Genomic DNA, 19,226 nt, shown 5'->3' on the forward strand with positions numbered 1-19,226 from the left:
AATGCAATGGGTTTCGTGCGATGAAATCCTTTGTTGCTGCCAATTAGAGATTGCATAATGGCAAGCTCCATGCCTTATTCATCACTTCCCTTCCAGCTGACAGCCCGCCTCAGGTGGTGACTGCAAGAGCTAAAATCCAAAAAAGGGAGAGCCCAGGATTGACATAGGTGAGACATTTGTCTGTTTGCACATCTCTCTGTGTGCAGAGGACACCGTAAAGGGGGCAAAAAAAAGAAAAGAAAACCTTTATTTCATATCTTTTTTGTCATTGTTGAACTTGTACACAAGTAAAATAAAATGCATATCTTATATATATATATATATAATTTATATATATACTGCAGTCTCGAGGGGATGAAAAGGGATGCATTCTTTAACAAATGCCCCTGTAAACATGGCGGAATAATGAAGGTGGAAAGATGGTTAAATTGCAGGAATCGGAAACGCAGGAGCCGCAATGAAATCATTGCGTCACCTCTTCAAGGTGGGGTACCGGTACTTGCAACATCATTCAAGGATGGTTTCAAATTACAAGTAACACTTTGGAAAACATTTTGAAAATGGCATATTTGCATCTTTTATTTTTTTTTCTATTTTATTTTATTTTTTCCCATAGGTAAATCTTTCTCTCTTTTTTTCCCTTTTTAACCATCAGCTGTGGCTATAGACTCTCGTGGGCAAGTGCAGTTCCAAAAACGAAATAATAATAATAATAATAATAATTAAAAATTAAAACACATAAATTTCAGGAGGAACAAATAAATTATGTACAACGTTTTGTTTTTTATAAAGGCATCCAGTTAACTCGTAGTGTAACCAAGTTTTGTTTTTGTTTTGTATTTTCCCCCCCTCTGGGCTCAACTTTCTTCTTGTTTGTGGAAGTGATTTTATTTTTTATTTTTTTTAATGGTTTTAAATTTTTTTTAAGCAAAAGTCCTGGGATTAAAGTATCACTCCTCGAGGAAAGGGGTGGGAGGGAAACAAGAGACATGTTGCTGCCGTTTCAACAGGACCAGAATAGACTCCACACCAACAGAGAGATCGATAGGCTGGGGATTAGCCGTGAGGTGGTACTTTGCGTGGGCTGAGCCATGCGACACTGTGACCTGGATTTGTTCTTTTTCGAACACCCCTGCCTCTTTTTGGTCGGGACTGTCGAAGGTTCAATGGGGCCTAGGAACTCAGGTTTCAAATTGGTCAGTGGAGGGTCCACTGCACTGGGGAAGGTCCCAAAGGGGGAGTCGTTGATCTGTTTGTTGCTGCTGTTTTTGGAAGGGTCCGTCTCCACCTGGGGCTTAGTTTTGGCGATGTTTTCCTTATCCTTGAGGGGGTTGTTGGAGGAGGCCCGGCTGCTGTGGGAAGACGGGCCTGCCTTGGCTTTGGCTTCATAAATAAAAGACTTATCCATCTCCGGCTGGCAGCATTTCCGCCCGCCATCGTGGGGGCTTAGAGGAGGGTCGGCGGTTGGCAATTTGCCAGTCCTGGTCTTAGTGCTAAAGACGCTCGTTCTGATCTGGTTGAAAGAGTCGATGCATCCCTCCAGGTCGGCGCTCTGCAGCCGTTTGAGGTCCCTCCCTGCCAGGTGAGCAGGCAGGTGGCACTCGAGTTCCGAAGAAGACCCTTTGAACTGCTTGAACCAATCCCAGAGCGACCGGGCTTGGCAGTCGCAAACCCATTGGTTGCCGTTCAAGCGGAGATACTGGAGGGAGACCAAGGGAGCCATCGTCTCTCCCGAGAGCACCGTCAGGTTGTTATTAAAAAGGTACAAGGTCATCACTTTCCCCAGGTCGTGGAAAGCCCTGCGGTGGATCACACTGACCCGGTTCTGATGCAAGAGGAGCCGGTCCAGGTTGATCAACCCCCGGAACACGTTTTCCGACAAACTCTTTATTCTGTTCCCGTGCAAAAACAGATAGGTGAGGTTAGCAAGATCCAGAAAGGTGTCGTCTAGGAGGTTCTGCAGGCTGTTGTCCTGCAGGTAGAGATACTGCAGAGAGAAGAGCCCCCGGAAGAGCCCCGTGGAGAGCTCCAGGAGGCCACAACGGTCAAGGTGCAAGGTATGGAGGTGGACAAGGCCTTGGAAGGTGGAAGGGTTGATGGACCTCAGGTTGGTGTTGTCGCTGAGGTCCAGCTCCTCCAACTTGTCGAGCCCGTAGAAAGCCCCGGGTTCGATCAGGCTGATGTTGTTGGAATGGATCCAGAGGATGGACATGTTCCGGCAGGAGGTGAAGCTGGTGGAGCGGATCACGGTGATCTTGTTGCTGTGGAGGAAGATACGCTGAGTCTGGATGGGGATTTCGGTGGGGATGGCTCCAAGTCCTTGCTGTTGGCAGCTGATGGTGATCTTGGGTTCGCTGTAGCATACGCAAGCCCCTGGGCAGGATTCCGCTTCCGACGGGAAGTTCAAGCACAGCACCAAAATTAGCAGTTTGCTTCCTGGAGGAACAGCCATAGGGGAGGGTGGGAGAGAAGAGAGAATGATATGCAAATTAGATCATTAGCACCTTCCTTTCCAGCATCCCCTACATTAGCTCAAAATGCACCTTTGGAAAATTCATTAACTGCACAACCTTGGCGAACATGCATGACCTTGATGAAAACACAGGCATTGCTTTTGTTCCACCAGCCTGAGAATCAGCTCAAGGAATGGAAGGAGTAAGGCTTAGCAAAGGAGCTCATTGTACCCTTTCGCTTGCCCCCCAGTCCTAGCCTGATTTGGGTCAAAATCTGTGGGGCAGAGGGGAGAGAGAATGATGAGAAAGAAAAGCAGTTCAGGTAGGCCGCATCCACACCATAGCATTTTCATACCGCTTTAAGCAGTCATGGCTTCCAACAAGGAATCTTGGTAGCTGTAGTTTGTTATGGGTGTTGAGAGACATTAGGAGACCTCCATTTCCCCCCCACCAAGAAGTTCTCAGAGCTGTTTAACCATCAATCTTTCTTCCCAGAGAACTCTGGAAACCGTAGTTTGGTAAGGTGAGATATAAGTTAACCAAAAGCAGCTAAAAGCACAAACACAGCCAACACATTTAAAAATAGATTATAACCCTAAGAAGTGGACACTCATGGGAAACATCCCATGACACAACAAAAAGGTCTTCAATTGTTCCCGGAAAGTGCAGATAGTGGCCACCTGTTGTATCTCAACAGCAATGTTATTCTGTGGAATAGGGGCAGCCACACTGAAGGCCCTGCTCCTCTGAGTTACTGCATGGGGACTTCAGAGATCTTTGGAACTGACAGGAGGAACTCTCCCACAGACAGCAGTGATCTACTGGGTGCATAAGAGATAAGGTGGCATCTCAACATTGGATTAGTTTACCTGTGAGGTCACCTTACTTCTCACATGCCCACTCAGCCACTTCACTCTGTGGGACTGGCACCAATACAGGATCCACACGGAAGAACTTGGTCTTTTAGTGTGGCAGTGTCCAGAATCTGGAGCTCCCTGCCTATTGATATCAGTCACCTTCGTTGTATTCTTTTCAGCACCTGCTAAAACCATTTTTTTTTAGACCAGCCTACCCAGATAAGTAGAATATCTCAAATGCTGATGTGTATTTTAATATTTTCTTTTTGTTTATAACTGTTTTTTCAAAAAAAAAAAGTTTCAAATTTTTGTTAACTGTTTTATTGCTTTATTCTATTCACTTTGAGGTTTGTTTGTTTGTTTGTTTGTTTGTTTGTTTACAATCAAGCAGGGCATAAATTTTATGAAATAGATAGATCCCATTATATGTATTTTACTGGTGACTGCATTGAAAAGTGCGGGTTTACATATAATTATTTTTAAGTGTATATTTTATTTTATGTAGAACTGGCACTGTTGCAGGTGCCATGCTGCATCCATTCTGCATCTATAAGAAATTGATATTTTAGTGTGGCGTCACCCACACTTTGAAACGCCCTGAGTCTTCGCTGTACTCTTTTCAGCCCACGTCAAAAACGTTTTTGTTCAAACAAGCCTACTCAGATTCTAGAACGCTGGAGTGTTTTTAGTTTATTGCTGCTTTTATTTTTATTTTATTTTTATTTTAAAAATGCTTTCAGTTGTTTTTACTAATAATTTCATTGCTTCATTCTTTTTGTAAACTGCTTCAGTAAACTGCTGCAATCAGGTGGGATATAAATATTTCGAAACAAACAGACACATAAAATGCAAAAAGTGCTTGCAAAATGTGTACCAAAAGCCTATGGCAGGATGTAATGCAGTAGGGCAGGGTGCAACAAACTACTGACTGCCAGTGAAATTGTAGGTGGGGCAAGGGCACAGCTCAACTCGTGTCCTCCTTTTTGGCAGACAGCTCTGCAGCAGGTGTGACTTTCACCTTGGCTTGGTGTGACCCAAATCTCCAGGTGCCTGTCCAATTTGTCCAGCACTCTCTCTCTCTCTCGTTGCCTCAGCCGACCCGGCTCTCTCAACTTGGTGACTGAGCTGTGACTTAGCATTAAAACATAATGAGGCATCAGAATGCATGAGCATCCTTCGCAAAGGAAGACGACTCTTTTCCTGAAGATGCACAAGCCGAGAAAGGGCTCATGAAGCTTGGACTTCCCTAGATGATGGGATGGGTTGCTGGACAATTCCTCCAAATGGAGGGAGTGCAGGTCAAATCTGACAGGGATTCCTGGTGCCTCTTCAAAATGTGGATGGACCAGACTGGCAGAGATAATTCATAATGATGTGGGTTTTTTAATATATATATTTTATTAAAGATTTCTTGGTTTATTTTCAAGCTACGTTTTTCTACAAATCAGTTTCATTTGATGTGAGACATTAAGGTTACATTAGGAAGAAAAGGGGGAAGGAGGTGGAGGGGGGAATGGTGAGTGGGGTGGCGTGGGAATGCTTCTAGTCTACTTAGTGTATGTGTGGGGTTTTGTGTCAGCGTCACTTGTGTGGGTTCTCTTTACTATTCGCTTGTATTCCTTTAGCAGTGAAGAGGTTGGGGTTGGTTTAGGGTGTGGTTGTTTGTTTGTGATTGGCTGTAGTGAACTTTGTTTTCATGTGTGAGTGGTGTGTGTGTGTGTTTGGATCAGGTTAGCCAGATTGATTTGAATGCTGTCGGTGGGTTCTTGTTATTGTCTTGTTGGGCTGCATATGTGATAAAGAGGAACCATACCGGGGTGAAGGTGTCTTCTTCTATTTGTCCCCGTGTCATTTTGTTGGTTAGCTTTTCTAATAAGGCTGTTTCCCAAACTATTTGATACCATTGGTCCATGCTTACTCCTGACAGGTCTCTCCAGTGTCTGGCTATGATGTTTCTGGCTGCTGAGAGTAGGTGGGTTATGAGTTCTTTGTGGTGTGAGTGGGCATTATTGTCTTGGGAGATGTTTAGTAGGGCCAGTTCTGGGGTGACTTCTAAAACTTGCTCAGTTATTTTGCATATTTCTTGTATGATTGATGTCCAGAAGAGTTGGATTTTAGGACATTCCCACCACATGTGGAGGTATGTGCCTGTGGAGGTGCATCCTCTCCAGTATTTTGGTGAGGTTCCTGAGCATATTAGCATTAGTTTCCGTAGTGTTAGGTTGAGGGCAAATCTTTGTCTAAAATGGTTTGTTTTAATTATGCATTAGGTACTGTGTACTACAGTTTAGAGGGACGCAGGTGGCGCTGTGGTTTAAACCACAGAGCCTAGGACTTGCCGATCAGAAGGTCGGCGGTTCGAATCCCTGTGATGGGGTGAGCTCCTGTTGCTCGGTCCCGGCTCCTGCCAACCTAGCAGTTCAAAAGCATGTCAAAGTGGAAGTAGATAAATAGGTACCACTCCAGCGGGAAGGTAAACGGCGTTTCCGTGCACTGCTCTGGTTCGCCAGAAGTGGCTTAGTCATGCTGGCCACATGACCCAGAAGCTGTACGCCTGCTCCCTCGGCCAATAAAGCGAGATGAGCACCGCAGCCCCAGTGTCGGCCATGACTAGACCTAATGGTCAGGGGTCCCTTTACCTTTACTGTGTAGATTACTGTGTAGATCCTGTTGAAGATTAGGAGAGGAACCATAGTTCAGTGATGGAGTGTCTACATTGTCCCTGGTTCAATCCCCAGTAGCATGACCAGGTAAGACTGGGAGTGTCCCTGGCCTGAAACGTTGGAGAGCTGCTGCCCACCAGTGTAGACCAAGGATGCTGCTTGCCTCCAGCTCCCATCATCCCCAGCCAACAAGAGCAATTGCTATAGAAGATGGGAGTTGAGATCCAAAAACCTCTGGAGGGCCACAGGTTCCCCACCCCTGGTGAAGGCAGTGCTGAGCTGGATCAACTCATTTTCCCCTGCACTACCTGTTGATTCCTCTGAGGCGTCCCTTTGCAGAGTAGGACAGACATCATTATCACCACCAGCATTATGGACTTCTTGCATGAAAGAGAAAATGAACTTGTAAAAGCTGGATTTGAAGATTTAAGAAAAATTCTGGTTTATAGAAGATGGAATTGCTGGACCACTGCTGGACAGTGAGCCGGAAGTCATTTTATTCTTCTTTATCTTCCTCTAATCTACACACACACAGACACACACACACACACACACACACACACTTTATCCTCTTCTCTTTCTTCTCTCTCGACTCTGCTCCTCTCCTCTCCCTTTCTTTAGGCTTTCCTTTTTCTTGTCTTTACTCCTTCCTGCCTTTGTTCTAGACTAAGCAGCTGTTAGCATATTGTAAAAAGTCACTTTGCAACGGACATGCATTTTTGTATATCTCTGAATAAGGATCAATCAATAAATTTACAAAACAAAAAAGACGTTGCCAGTCATCATGATCATTGGCATTCTGATCATCTCCCTCTGCTGCTTTGGTTCCTAGGTGATGATTTCCTCCTTGGTCCATCCTCAGGGATGGTTAAGTGGGTGCCAAGGCAAGCAGGCAGCAGAGCCTGTAGCTTAAATAGCCCCACAAACCCCACCCACAGGCCAGCTGGCCTGCAAGCATGTTGTCTACCCATATATAGCAGGGCTGGGGAACAATTCTCAGCCTCAGGCCCACAGTCCCTCCTGGGCCACCATTCAAGGGCAAGAAGCCATAGCCTCCAATATTCTTCTGATGAAAATTGGGACAGTGCAGCACCAAAAGACACAATATTATCAATAATAATTTCTTATTTATCTCCCACCCATCGGGCTGGGTTTCCCCAGCCACTCTGGGCAGCTCCCAACAGAATATTAAAAACATGATCAAACATCAAACATTAAAAACTTCCCTAAACAGGGCTGCCTTCAGATGTCATCTAAAAGTCTGATAGTTGTTTATTTCTTTGACATCTGATGGGAGGGCGTTCCACAGGGTGGGTGCCACCACCAAGAAGGCCCTCTGCCTGGTTCCCTGTAACCTCACTTCTCGCAGGGAGGGAACTGCCAGAAGGCCTTCGGAGCTGGACCTCAGTGTCTGGGCTGAACGATGGGGGTGGAGACACTCCTTCAGGCATACTGGACTGAGGCCGTTTAAGGCTTTAAAGGTCAGCATCAACACTTTGAATTGTGCTCAGAAATATACTGGGAGCCAATGAGAGTACCACCAGAAGCACCAGTAATGCCTGCAAGCACCAACTCACCTTCCTGTCACATACCAATATCTGCATCAGAAGGAAGGAATAAAATTAATGGTTTCATCCCTGAGTAGGAGAGATGGTGACTGGCCCAAAGTCACCAAGGCTCAACAAGGACTGTGCTTTCCTAATCTCTTTCAGACCCACCAGTCCCATTCCTCCATGCTGAATCTCAACCCCAAGCACGCCAACTGTTGCGAGATGGAGTGTGCCAGAGAAATACTCTTGCATGCTATGGAGAGCAGGGCAGAAACCGGGCTATAAATCTCAATCAATAACTTATTATTGCTTGCTAGGTCGATACTATAGATATGGCTTTAATGTTTTATTGGGGGAATGAGAATGGTGCCAGGGGGGTGATAACCATGAAGAAGGGAGATTCTCTCTTTGGGGTAATCAAAAGCTGGAAACCTAAACCGGAACTGCAATCTTGTCATCATAACTCACTCGGCACACTTAATAAAACTGCCAGAATCCGAAGCATCTATGTGCTTCCATACACTTCCATATCAGATATCAGGGGAGAGCTGGCACCTGCCTGGAATGCATGCCTTATCTGTCCCAGATATTATTAGCTTCTGCACAGCCCCCATGAGGCTCTGGGTTAGGGATTTGCCTGGTGACATCTGCTGGCTGGCTCACCATCTTTTTTTGACACATCACCGCCCATCGAATGGGATAAAATAACACAAGGCGCATCAATTCCCTGCTGGGAGTGTAACACACTGGGAGGCATCCCTGGGGAAATTAAAGCATTGCAGGCACCGCTCTCTGCCCAGCACTATTTCTTACTGGGTGAGAGAGGCAGCAGCAGGATATATATATGGTGCAAAGGGGAGAACATTGTGGAGCTAGATGGCTGCTGATCATGTATCAAGCGGGTGAGGTGCAGTAGGGATTGGGAGGTGTTCCACACTTCATCATACTTCTGGGTTATGAGGGCAGCAAGTCAGGGGCATAGCGTGGTAAGGGCCATAGCCCCGGGCACCAGTCCAGGGCTGGACTGAGGAGGAATGGTGGGGACTGCCCCAACCTTCTCCTGAACCTTCCCGAGAACAGGAGGACAGTATAGATTTAGAACAGTGGTTTGCAGAAGGTCAGAGGGCAGAAGCTGGGAAGAGGAACAGCAGGAACAAGAAGCACCAGGGGAGAGGCAGCTGACAAACTCAGTGTCTTTGGAAAGCATTCGTGATCCACCCCCCTTTGCCAGGACCAGGCGTGCATTGAGGGTGGTAGAACAGAAAGCTCAGAGGCAAAAAGCACAGATCAGCCGACGCAGGGGTGACGTAGAATAGGAGAGACGGATGGGGTGAAACTTTACCCATTATCCTATGCCATTATCCAAGGTAGACTGCATTCCTTCATCTCTCTCTGTGCATAGTGAATAAATTCCTTGGTGAGAACTGCTTTTTGGTTTGTCTGCTTCTTGGCAGGGAATTGGATTCCCTTCTTGGAAGGGATTGGATTCCCTGAAGCCTGACAGCATCATGCCCCCAGTCCCCTCATTGAATGGCCACCCAGACAGTGTTGGAGGGATGCGCCTGCCCAGGGCTGCATCAGCCAGCCTGGCTCTCCCCTGCATGGGTGGGCGGGCGGGCAGGCAATGCAGCAGGGCCCTGAGAACCTTCCATACCCCCCACCCACCCAGCAGTGGGGGTTGGGCGAACGCAGCGGGTTTTGTTTACCCTCGACACCCCAGCCCCTGGTCCTGCCTGGTGTTTGTACACGTATGCCCCGGGTACCAGCAAAGGACGCAACGCTACTGCACCAAGCTCCACCTGACGCTGCCTATCTGTGGGGCTTCAGCTCGGCCAATTCTATCCATTCTATCTCAACATGAAAACAAGATGGTCAAGGAAATGGAGAAACTCCTTATGGAGGTTGCAGCATTCGTCCCTACAGAGGTTGCAGCAATTGGGACTTTCTAGTTTAGAGAAAAGGCAGGTGAGAGGTGGCATGGTTGAAGTTTATGACCTTTAAAGCCCTTCACGGCCTAGGACCCTCGTACCTACGGGACCGCCTCTCCTGGTATGCCACATGGAGAGCCTCAAGGTCCATAAATAGCAACACCCTAGTGGTCCCGGGCCCTAAGGAAGTTAGATTAGCTTCAACCAGAGCCAGGGGCCTTTTCAACTCTGGCTCTAGCCTGGTGGAACGCTCTGCCTCATGAGACCAGGGCCCTGCAGGATCTGATTTCTTTCCGCAGGGCCTGTAAGACAGAGTTGTTCCACCTGGCCTTTGGCTTGGAGCCAATTTGATCCCCTCCCCCTCTTTCCTTTTTCCTTTCTCCTCCTGTGATGAGGCTGCATTTTAATGTTTCAATATTTTAATGTTGTATTTTAATGTTGTTTGTATTCATTCAACTTGTTTTTATTATTGCTTGTTAGCTGTCCTGAGCCCGGCCTTGGCTGGGGAGGGCAGGGTATAAATAAAAATTATTATTATCATTATTATTATTATTAATTATGCATGTCATGGAGAAAGGAGAGAGAGACAATTTTTCCTCCTTCTTTCATGACACTAGGGGCATCCAATGAAGATTAACATAGATTCAGGCCAGAAAGTCCTTCTACATGCAGTACAGAGTTAAACTGTGGAACTCTGTCCCACAGGGTGCAATGATGGCCACCAAGTTGGATGGTTTTAAACGAAGATTTGACAAATTATTGAGGCCATTGATGGCTGTTGACCACAATGACTATAATCTGTGTCCATGGTTGGAGGCAGTGACGCTGCTGAATACCAGTTGTTGGAAGCCCTGGGAATGGTGTGAGTGTGTGTGTGCGCTCTTGTGCTCAGGTTCTGTCTGTGGGCTTCCCATTTCATAGAATCATAGAATAGTAGAGTTGGAAGGGGCCCTGAGTGTCATCTGCTCCAAAGCCCTGCAATGCAGGAATTTGTCCAACATGGGGTTCAAACCCACGACCCTGAGATTAACAGTCTCACGCTCTACCAACTGAGCTATCCCTGAGGGACAAAACATTACGCCAACAAAGCTGGGGTATCTGTGCTTGAGTCCTGCTTCCTGGCTTTGGAGCTTCTGTTTCGCCACTCTGAGAACAGGATACTGGACTAGCAAGAATATTATTGGCCCAAAAATGGAAGCAAGAAGAATTACCGACGATTGAAGAATGGAGGATTAAGTTAATGGACTATGCAGAATTAGATAAACTAACAGGAAGAATTCGAAACCGGTGGGACCAGAAATTCACGGAAGACTGGAGTAAATTTACGGACTATTTGAAAAGTATTTGTGAAGATCAGACGACGCTTGTAGGCTTGCAAGAAGTTCTGTGAGGAGTATTATTGGAAGTATTGCAAAAATAGGGGAATTTGTTAAGAAACTTAAAGGCAATACAAAGTTAAGAAATGTATAAGAAGTAGATACAACGGTGGATTATCAGAGGTGCTGATGGAAGTCAAAAAAAAAGATTGTATAAGTGATAAGTTTCATGGTACATTTTATAATTGATATGTTAAAATCAATAAAAATTATTTTTTAAAAAAGAGAGAGAGAACAGGATACTGGACTAGATGGACCATTGGCCTGAAGCAGGAGTCTCTTCTTACTTTGGTTTGTTTTTACCAACTTTGCCCACGCACAACTCCAGAAAAAAATGTTTGCAGCGCCCTGCCCACTCTACCTCCTCCAAAAAAAGGCTCGTGAAATTGTCAAAAGGACTCAGCCCTGGCTACACAGACACGGATCCTAAAGAACCCAATCACAAGCCCTTTCAACTTCTAACACACACCACCTTCATGCTGCTGAAACTCGGCGTTCATTTTCCCCATGGCCTCCGAGGCAAAGTGGAGAGCAGCGGGCCGCAAGTGTTTCAAAGCAAACCGGATCGCCTTTTATCCCTCCCCGCAGAGACAAAGGCAAGAGAAGGCTGTTTGACTCAGCAAAAGTCTTTGAGCTGCCTATGAGCCCCTTTACGTCCGAGGCAGGAGAGAATTCTAATGATTATTGATCCGGCTCTGAAGGGAGGCTGCATTATCATATCCCCGAATCAATAGATTCGAGAGGCGAGCAGTTGTTGGGGTGGGGGGAGTGAGGAGAAGGCCAAGCCTTGGCAAGCGGAAGAAAATTGCATTTTGCTTGGGCCTCTGAAAAGAAAAGGAGAAGAAGAAAAAAAACCGGAGCATCTATTAGTGGTCTCCAGAGTCTTTTCCTTCTAATTGCCGTGTCTGACAATGTGATCGCGCTGGGACCAGCGGAAAGGCAGATAATGGACCCGCTCTAATTGCTTCCCTGTTCTCTGAGTCATCCAACACTTTGGAGATGGCAAAAGGGTCGTGCCGACGTTTTTGACTGGAGGAGGAAACTAGCTTTTAAGAAGGCCACGGGAGAGGCAAACACCCGATTCAAAGCCCATCTCGGCAAGAGAACGGATGTTAGCAGGATGGTCAAGTGCTTGTTTTTCTACAGAGGTGCTTTTGACCTGAGAGACACCCTGAACGTTTTGATCGTGGTTCTGCTGAGAGATGGCCCTTGTGTGAGGGGGGAAAGGGCTTTTACGGATAAGTGGGAATGAGGAAGAGGGCAAAGGGGAGCCGATGCCTAGTCAATAGGAATGGAGGGGGGCGTCTGGCAGAGAATATTGAGCTATCAAGGCCAGAGCCTAGGACTTGCTGATCAGAAGGTTGGTGGTTCTAATGGATTGAAGTTGAATCCTGACAAGACAGAAGTACTGTTTTGGGGGGACAGGGGGTGGGCTGGTGTGGAGGACTCCCTGGTCCTGAATAGGGTAACTGTGCCCCTGAAGGACCAGGTGCGCAGCCTGAGAGTCATTTTGGACTCACAGCTGTCCATGGAGGCGCAGGTCAATTCTGTATCCAGGGCAGCTGTCTACCAACTCCACCTGGTATGCAGGCTGAGACCCTACCTGCCCGCGGACTGTCTCGCCAGAGTGGTGCATGCTCTAGTTATCTCCCGCTTGGACTACTGCAATGCGCTCTACGTGGGGCTACCTTTGAAGGTGACTCGGAAACTACAACTAATCCAGAACGCGGCAGCTAGACTGGTGACTGGGAGAGGCCGCCGAGACCACATAACACCAGTCTTGAAAGACCTACATTGGCTCCCAGTACGTTTCCGAGCACAATTCAAAGTGCTGGTGTTGAGCTTTTTAAGGCCAGTAAGGCAGTGTCGAGTCAAAGGTAATAGGGCTTTTTTTCAGCCGGAACGAACCAGAAATCAGTTCTGGCAGCTCTCAGGTTGGCTCCATTGCCAGTACATTCGTACTTTGGAAGTCAAATGGAATCTGTTCTGGAAGTCCATTCGACTTCCAAAACGTTCAGGAACCAAGGCACGGCTTCCAATTGGCTGCATGAAGCTCCTGCAGCCAATCAGAAGCCGCAGAAGCCACGACGGACATTCGGGTTCCGAAGAACGTTTGCAAACCAGAACACTCACTTTGCAGCGTTCAGGAGCCAAAACGTTTGACTCACAAGGCTTTTGACTTCCGAAGGTATGAATGTACAGTGGTACCTCGTGTTACAGATGCTTCACATTACAGACGCTTCAGGTTACAGACTCCGCTAACCCAGAAATCGTGCCTCGGGTTAAGAACTTTGCTTCAGGATGAGAACAGAAATTGCACGGTGGCGGTGCGGTGGCAGCGGGAGGCCCCATTAGCTAAAGTGGTACCTCAGGTTAAGAACAGTTTCAGGTTAAGAACGGACCTCCAGAATGAATTAAGTTCTTAACCCGAGGTACCACTGTATAAGAGAACAAGGGAGGCATTTATGTTGAGTTCCAGCACCTCTTTTTCTAGAAAAATTGCACCAGTAACTCTTACCTGACTTGCATTCAGAGCCATAGATTAGATCCAATGAGAACATAGGAAGATCCTGCTGGAAGACAGTGGACCATCTGTTCCAGCATCCTGTGCTCACATTGGCCAACCAGAAGCCCCAATGGGAAGCCAGCAAACAGGACCTAAGCACAAAAACACTCTCCCCTCCTTTGGCTTCCAGCAACTGGTATTCAGAAACATAGTCTCTGACTGCAGAGGCAGAGCATAGCCATTGTGGCTAATAGCCATCAATGACTTTCTCTCTCCTCCAGGAATTTGTCTAATCCTCTTTTGAAGGCATCTGAGTTGGTGGCCCTCACTGCCTCTTGTGGGAGTGAGTTCCAGAGTTTAACTAGACACTGCATGAAGAAGTCTTTTCTTTTGTCTGTTCTGAATCTTCCATGTGAACTTCAGCTGGCTGAAGCAACTGGCAAGGCTGCCATGGAATGATGCAGGAGGGAAGGCAAACTCAACCAAACTTATTGGACTAACAAGGAGGACAGGGAGGGGGGAAAATTGAGATTAATTACACTTTTTGCATATGGATGTTGGAGAAACTGCCAAAATCTTGTCATGCCTGAAGCCTATAATCAAACTGGGGAAAAGGAGACGTCAAAAGAGAACACACTGACTGCCAAATTCATGGGGAAATGGCCACAGCTCAGTGACAGAACATCTGCTTTGCATGCAGAAGGTCTCAGGTCCAGTCTCCAGATAGGGCCGAGAATGGTAGTGAATGAATAAACAAACAAACAAACAAATGAGCAGGGCAGTGAGGATTGACTATGGCACCTTAAAGACTTCCAATTTTTTGTGGAAGAATAAGCTTTAGTGAACTACAGTCTATCAGATGCACAAATCATCGTCATCCTGAGCTACGCGTGGTTGGAGCAGGAACAGGAAAATGGGAAGATGCCTTTGTTGTTGCTGCTTAGTCATTTAGTCGTGTCCGACTCTTTGTGACCCCATGGACCAGAGCACGCCAGGCCCTCCTGTCTTCCACTGCCTCCCGCAGTTTGGTCAAACTCATGCTGGTAGCATCGAGAACACTATCCAACCATCTCATCCTCTGTCGGCCCCTTCTCCTTGTGCCCTCCATCTTTCCCAACATCAGGGTCTTTTCCAGGGAGTCTTCTCTTCTCATGAGGTGGCCAAAGGACTGGAGCCTCAGCTTCACGATCTGTCCTTCAGGGCTGATTTCCTTAAGAATGGATAGGTTTGATCTTCTTGTAGTCCATGGGACTCTCAAGAGTCTCCTCCAGCACCATAATTCCAAACCATCAATTCTTCAGTGATCAGCCTTCTTTATGGTCCATCTTTCACTTCCATACATCACTACTGGGAAAACCATAGCTTTTACTATACGGACCTTTGTTGAAGATGCCTTATACTGAGTTAAACCCATGGTCCATCCAGCTCAGTATTATCCACACGGACTGGCAGCGACTCTTCAAGGTTTCAGGCGTGGAGTCTCTCCCAGCCCTGCCTGGAGATGCCATTTTGGGACCTTCTGCATGCAAGACAGATGCTCTACTACCAGCTATGGTCCTTCACCGTTGGTCCACCTAGCTCAATATTGTTTACACTGTCAGTCATTCTCCAAGGTTTCAGGCATGGGTCATAGCTGGAGGTGCTGTGAATTGAACCCTCCACACACAAAGCTCTAATCATTGCACTGTGACCTCCTTCTTCCCCTAAAAATAATGTACGGTTCTAGTCTTCATTGTTCTGAATCCTGTGAACTGCCCTGAGACTTACGGGTATACGGAGGTATATAATTTTAATAATAATAATAATAATAATAATAATAATAATAATAATAATGGACTAAAAAAAGATAGGAACAGGGGAATCTGCCCTGTGCTGAGTCAGCCCATCAGCCCACCTGCACTGACTGGCAGCAGCTCTCCAGGGGTTTGGGTGGAAATACTTTCCAAGCCCTACCTGCAGATGCCCAGGGCCAGATTTAGGTTTGATGAGGCCCTAAGCTACTGAAGGTAATGGAGCCCTTTATACATCCTTTGTCAACAATCAATTGTCACTGTTTTTTGTGTGTTGAATATACGCTATATGGTAAATTATGCACCTAATAGGGATCTAAAGCCATTTGCACATAACAGAATATGTATTTTAACAAAGTAATTGTTGAACTGAAATACATTCCATGCAGAATGTAAGCACCCTATATATAATGATCAAGCCCATGATATTTTAGGGAGCAGGCTAGCAGGTGGGGCCCATTACTTACATCATAGGAGCCTACACAACACAAAACACTGTTGCTGTATGTAGGTTTTATTTTATTTTATTTTTTATCTTATATTTTGGAAATGTACATCCAGTTTTTTCCCCTTTAAATTTTTTGGGGGCCCCCAAGAGATTGGGCCCCAAGTTATAGCTTGTTTAGCTTATATGTAAATCTAGTACTGCAGATGCCAAAGATTGAACCCAAGGCCTTGTTCATGCAGGGCAGATGCTCTGTCAGTGAGCTTTGTCCCTGCTTTGGGAAAATATGAACTGTGAGATCAGAAAGAATCTGTGAGATCAGAAAGAAAAGAAAGGCAGAAAGGTATACAAGCAACACACATATATTCTGCACGAGAAACCAAGGTTTGGCAGTCTAACTATGTGACTACCAATTATAATTCGTTTACTTTACTTGTGCTATATAATGGTACTGTATAAACAATCCCTAAGCATCTCCATTAACCCTTTGCCTTGCTAAGCGGGCGTGGGACATACACACACCGCAAGTTTAATCTGGGCTGCTCTTGCAGCACAGAGGAAAGTTATTTGACTGGATCATTGCCTTAATGAGGCTGAAGCAAGAGTTTGCTTAGCCTGATTGTTTAAATCTTTAACAAACCACCCAAATAGGATTATGGGCTTTGTTAATAACCCAGATCCATCATCCTCAAACATTCCCTTAGCAAAACAATAGAAACCAATGGAATGGATCTAGGCTGAAGTTTGAGCAAATATTTTTCCAAGTTGTTAAAGTGAAACGGGGGAGGGAAAAGGGAACAGAAAAACATAATTTTATAGGTGCAGCAGAACCTGGTTGAAAGAGAACAGAATGGACGTCATGTGGTTCTAGGCAACTGGAGATTTCATCAAGGATTTGGCAACAGTTCTATTATCAATTTATTGCCTTTGCACCCCTTTTTTCTCCAAGGTGGCATGCGTGCAGTGGTGTAGCATGGGTTGTCAGCACCCGGGGCAAGGCAAGTAATTTGCGCCCCCTAACCTGTGGATTTGCGCCCCCTAACACATGGATTTGTGCCCCCTAACCCCCAGATGTTGCGCCCGATGCGGCCGGCCCCCCCTGCACCCCCCACGCTACGCCACTGCATGTGTGGTCCTCTCCCTCTCCCAATTTAATGCCCACAACAACCCTGTGAGGTAGGTTAGGCTGAGAGGCAGTAACTGGCTCCAAAATTCAGCCCGTGAGCTTCATGACCACGTGAGGAATAGAACCTTGGTCTCCCAGGTCCTAGTCTGAGAGACTAACCACGACATCACACTATCTCTAAAGATTCTATGTAAGAAAGGCAGTGTGGCATAGTGGTAAGAGTTCTGGACTATGACCTGGGAGACACCAGGGTTCAAACCTTCATGTGGTTGTGAAGCTCGCTGGGTGACCTTGGGTCAGCCACTCTCAGCCCAATCTACCTCACAGGGTTCTTGTGAGGACAAAAAGGGGAGAAGGAGAACAATGCATGTCCCCTTGAGCTCCTTGGAAGAAAAGGTGCGATAGAAATTTTTTAAAGGCAATACATAAATAATAAAACTAAACACTACTCAGAGCAAATCCACTAGAATTAATGGAACTAACTGCATCCATTTCAGTCGTTTCAATGAGTGTACTCTACCAATGTTGCCTACAGCACTACGGGACACGGGTGGCACTGTGGGCCAAACCACCGAGCCTCTTGGGCTTTCAGATCGGAAGGTCACGGTTCGAATCCACGCTACAGGGTGAGCTCCCATTGCTCTGTCCCAGCTCCTGCCAACCTAGCAGTTCAAAAGCATGCCAGTGCAAATAGATAAATGGGTACCGCTGCAGCAGGAAGGTAAATGGCATTCCCATGCACTCTGGTTTCCGTCACGGTGTCCTGTTGTGCCAGAAGCGGTTTAGTCATGCTTGACCACACGACCTGGAAAGTTGTCTGTGGACAAATGCTGGTTCCCTTGGCCTGAAAGCAAGATGAGTGCCACAACCCCATAGTCGCCTTGACTGGACTTAACTGTCCAGGAGTCCTTTACCTTTACCTTTTATAGCACTACATCTTCCTTTGAGAGTGCCCAGTGCCTGATTAACCATGAAATTAATGTGTGGGTTGGGGGATAAAACAGACCTGAAGACCCCTTTTCCATTAATAACCCCCTGAGACCGACTTAATCAAATCCCAGTGTTTGCATGGAATCTGATTTCATTCAATTTGATTTAGATAAATTACACCATTCTCGATTTGAATTCATGAAAGATGGTGAATTACTGGAGATGGTGGGTTGACAGTGATGAACATGCACCGCAGTGCAAATTTGTGTGTGTGTAATCAGAGATTAAATTATGCACAGCCGCCCCTGAGCTTTAACTCTGCTTGCTAACAGGCACCTCTTTCTGAAGGAAGGAATAATCTGAAGAAATAATGTCTCTGTCCCAAGACGTAGGCAAAGTGCTCCTTTAATTCCTCCTACACCAGTGAAAACAGGCTGACCGTATCAGGCATTTACCCTGATCCACAGGAAAAAACACCGACAACTGGAAACAATGGCCTCCGAGCACTCCAGTTAGAGAACAGCCTTTACCAAAGGTGTCATGGGCTTTGAAGACGCTCGAACTCAGGACGTAAGGAAGAAACGAGCTAAGAAGAAGGCATGCTTGGCAAATCTACACCATGATCAACTCCTACCCGGAAACCTATGTCCCCACTGTGGAAGGATGTGTGGATCCAGAATTGGCCTCCACAGTCACTTAAGGACTCACTGGTAAAACCATGTTTATGGAAGACAATCTTACTCAGCCCCCCAAACCTGAAGCATGGGAAGTCCCAATAAAAATTTATAAATTGGATTGTTAAAATGGAAAGTTTAGTAAAAAATTATTTTTTAAAAAAGGAAGACAATCTTACTCAGCTACAAGTGGTCGCCAAAGAAGAAGACACAGGAAGGGATGGCTTGAGAAGAAGAACTCAAGGAGAAGACCATTTATGGCTACTGGCTATGATCATCATGTTCTGCCTCCATGGTCAGAGGCAGCAATGCTTCTGAATACCAACTGCTAGAAGCAACAGGACGTCCTGCTTAAGGGCTTCCCCAAAGAGGCATCTGATTGGCTCCTCTGAAGATGCTCATCTGGTGTCAGGGACACGCCCAGCAGAGAGGAATCTCCAGAGGAAGAGGAATTGGCTGCACCTGAGTCTCCACTTCCAGAGGAGGAGAAATTGGCTGCACCTGAGTCTCCAAGAAATAGGAGACGGAGCAAGCAATTAGAGCAGAGGCAGGCCAGCAGGAGGCTGGGGAGGACGTGGCGTATATCTGGCCTTGGGAGGGGTCAGAAGCCAGTCAAGTCAACTGACTCTGATGGCAAAGGATGAGTTGCGGGCTCGCAAGGCTTGCGGGCGGCAGCCTGCAGCCCGGAGCACGGGGCGCCCTCCGGAGGACACCCCGTGCTTCGCGCAGGGGTCCGCAAGCATTGTGAGCCCGGCGGAAGTTACCGCCAGGCTCACAAGGCTTGCGGATAGCAGCCTGTTCTGTGGGCTGGGGTCGGGGGAAGCTCGGGTTTCCCCCGCCCCAGCCCCACAGCTGGGGGGGGGGTTTATTCATTCCCTCCCCCAAAAAATGAGGTGCGTCCTATGGGCCAGTGCGCCCTATAAGGCAA

The 19,226-nt window shown here is 46.7% G+C and overlaps 1 protein-coding gene across 1 annotated transcript in view; it reads right to left on the bottom strand.

Moving 5' to 3' along the window:
* Positions 1-840: 840 nt before the first annotated feature.
* RTN4R (reticulon 4 receptor) overlaps positions 841-19,226 on the bottom strand; it is a 114,132-nt gene continuing 95,746 nt past the window's right edge. The window contains exon 2 of the mRNA XM_083417804.1: positions 841-2,436. Within this exon, the coding sequence (XP_083273930.1) occupies positions 1,004-2,436 (1,433 nt within the window). The 3' untranslated portion in view covers positions 841-1,003. The remainder of the gene's footprint in view (positions 2,437-19,226) is intronic.

Source organism: Podarcis tiliguerta (assembly GCF_965153285.1).
Source record: "Podarcis tiliguerta genome assembly, chromosome: 16".
NCBI lineage: Eukaryota > Metazoa > Chordata > Lepidosauria > Squamata > Lacertidae > Podarcis > Podarcis tiliguerta.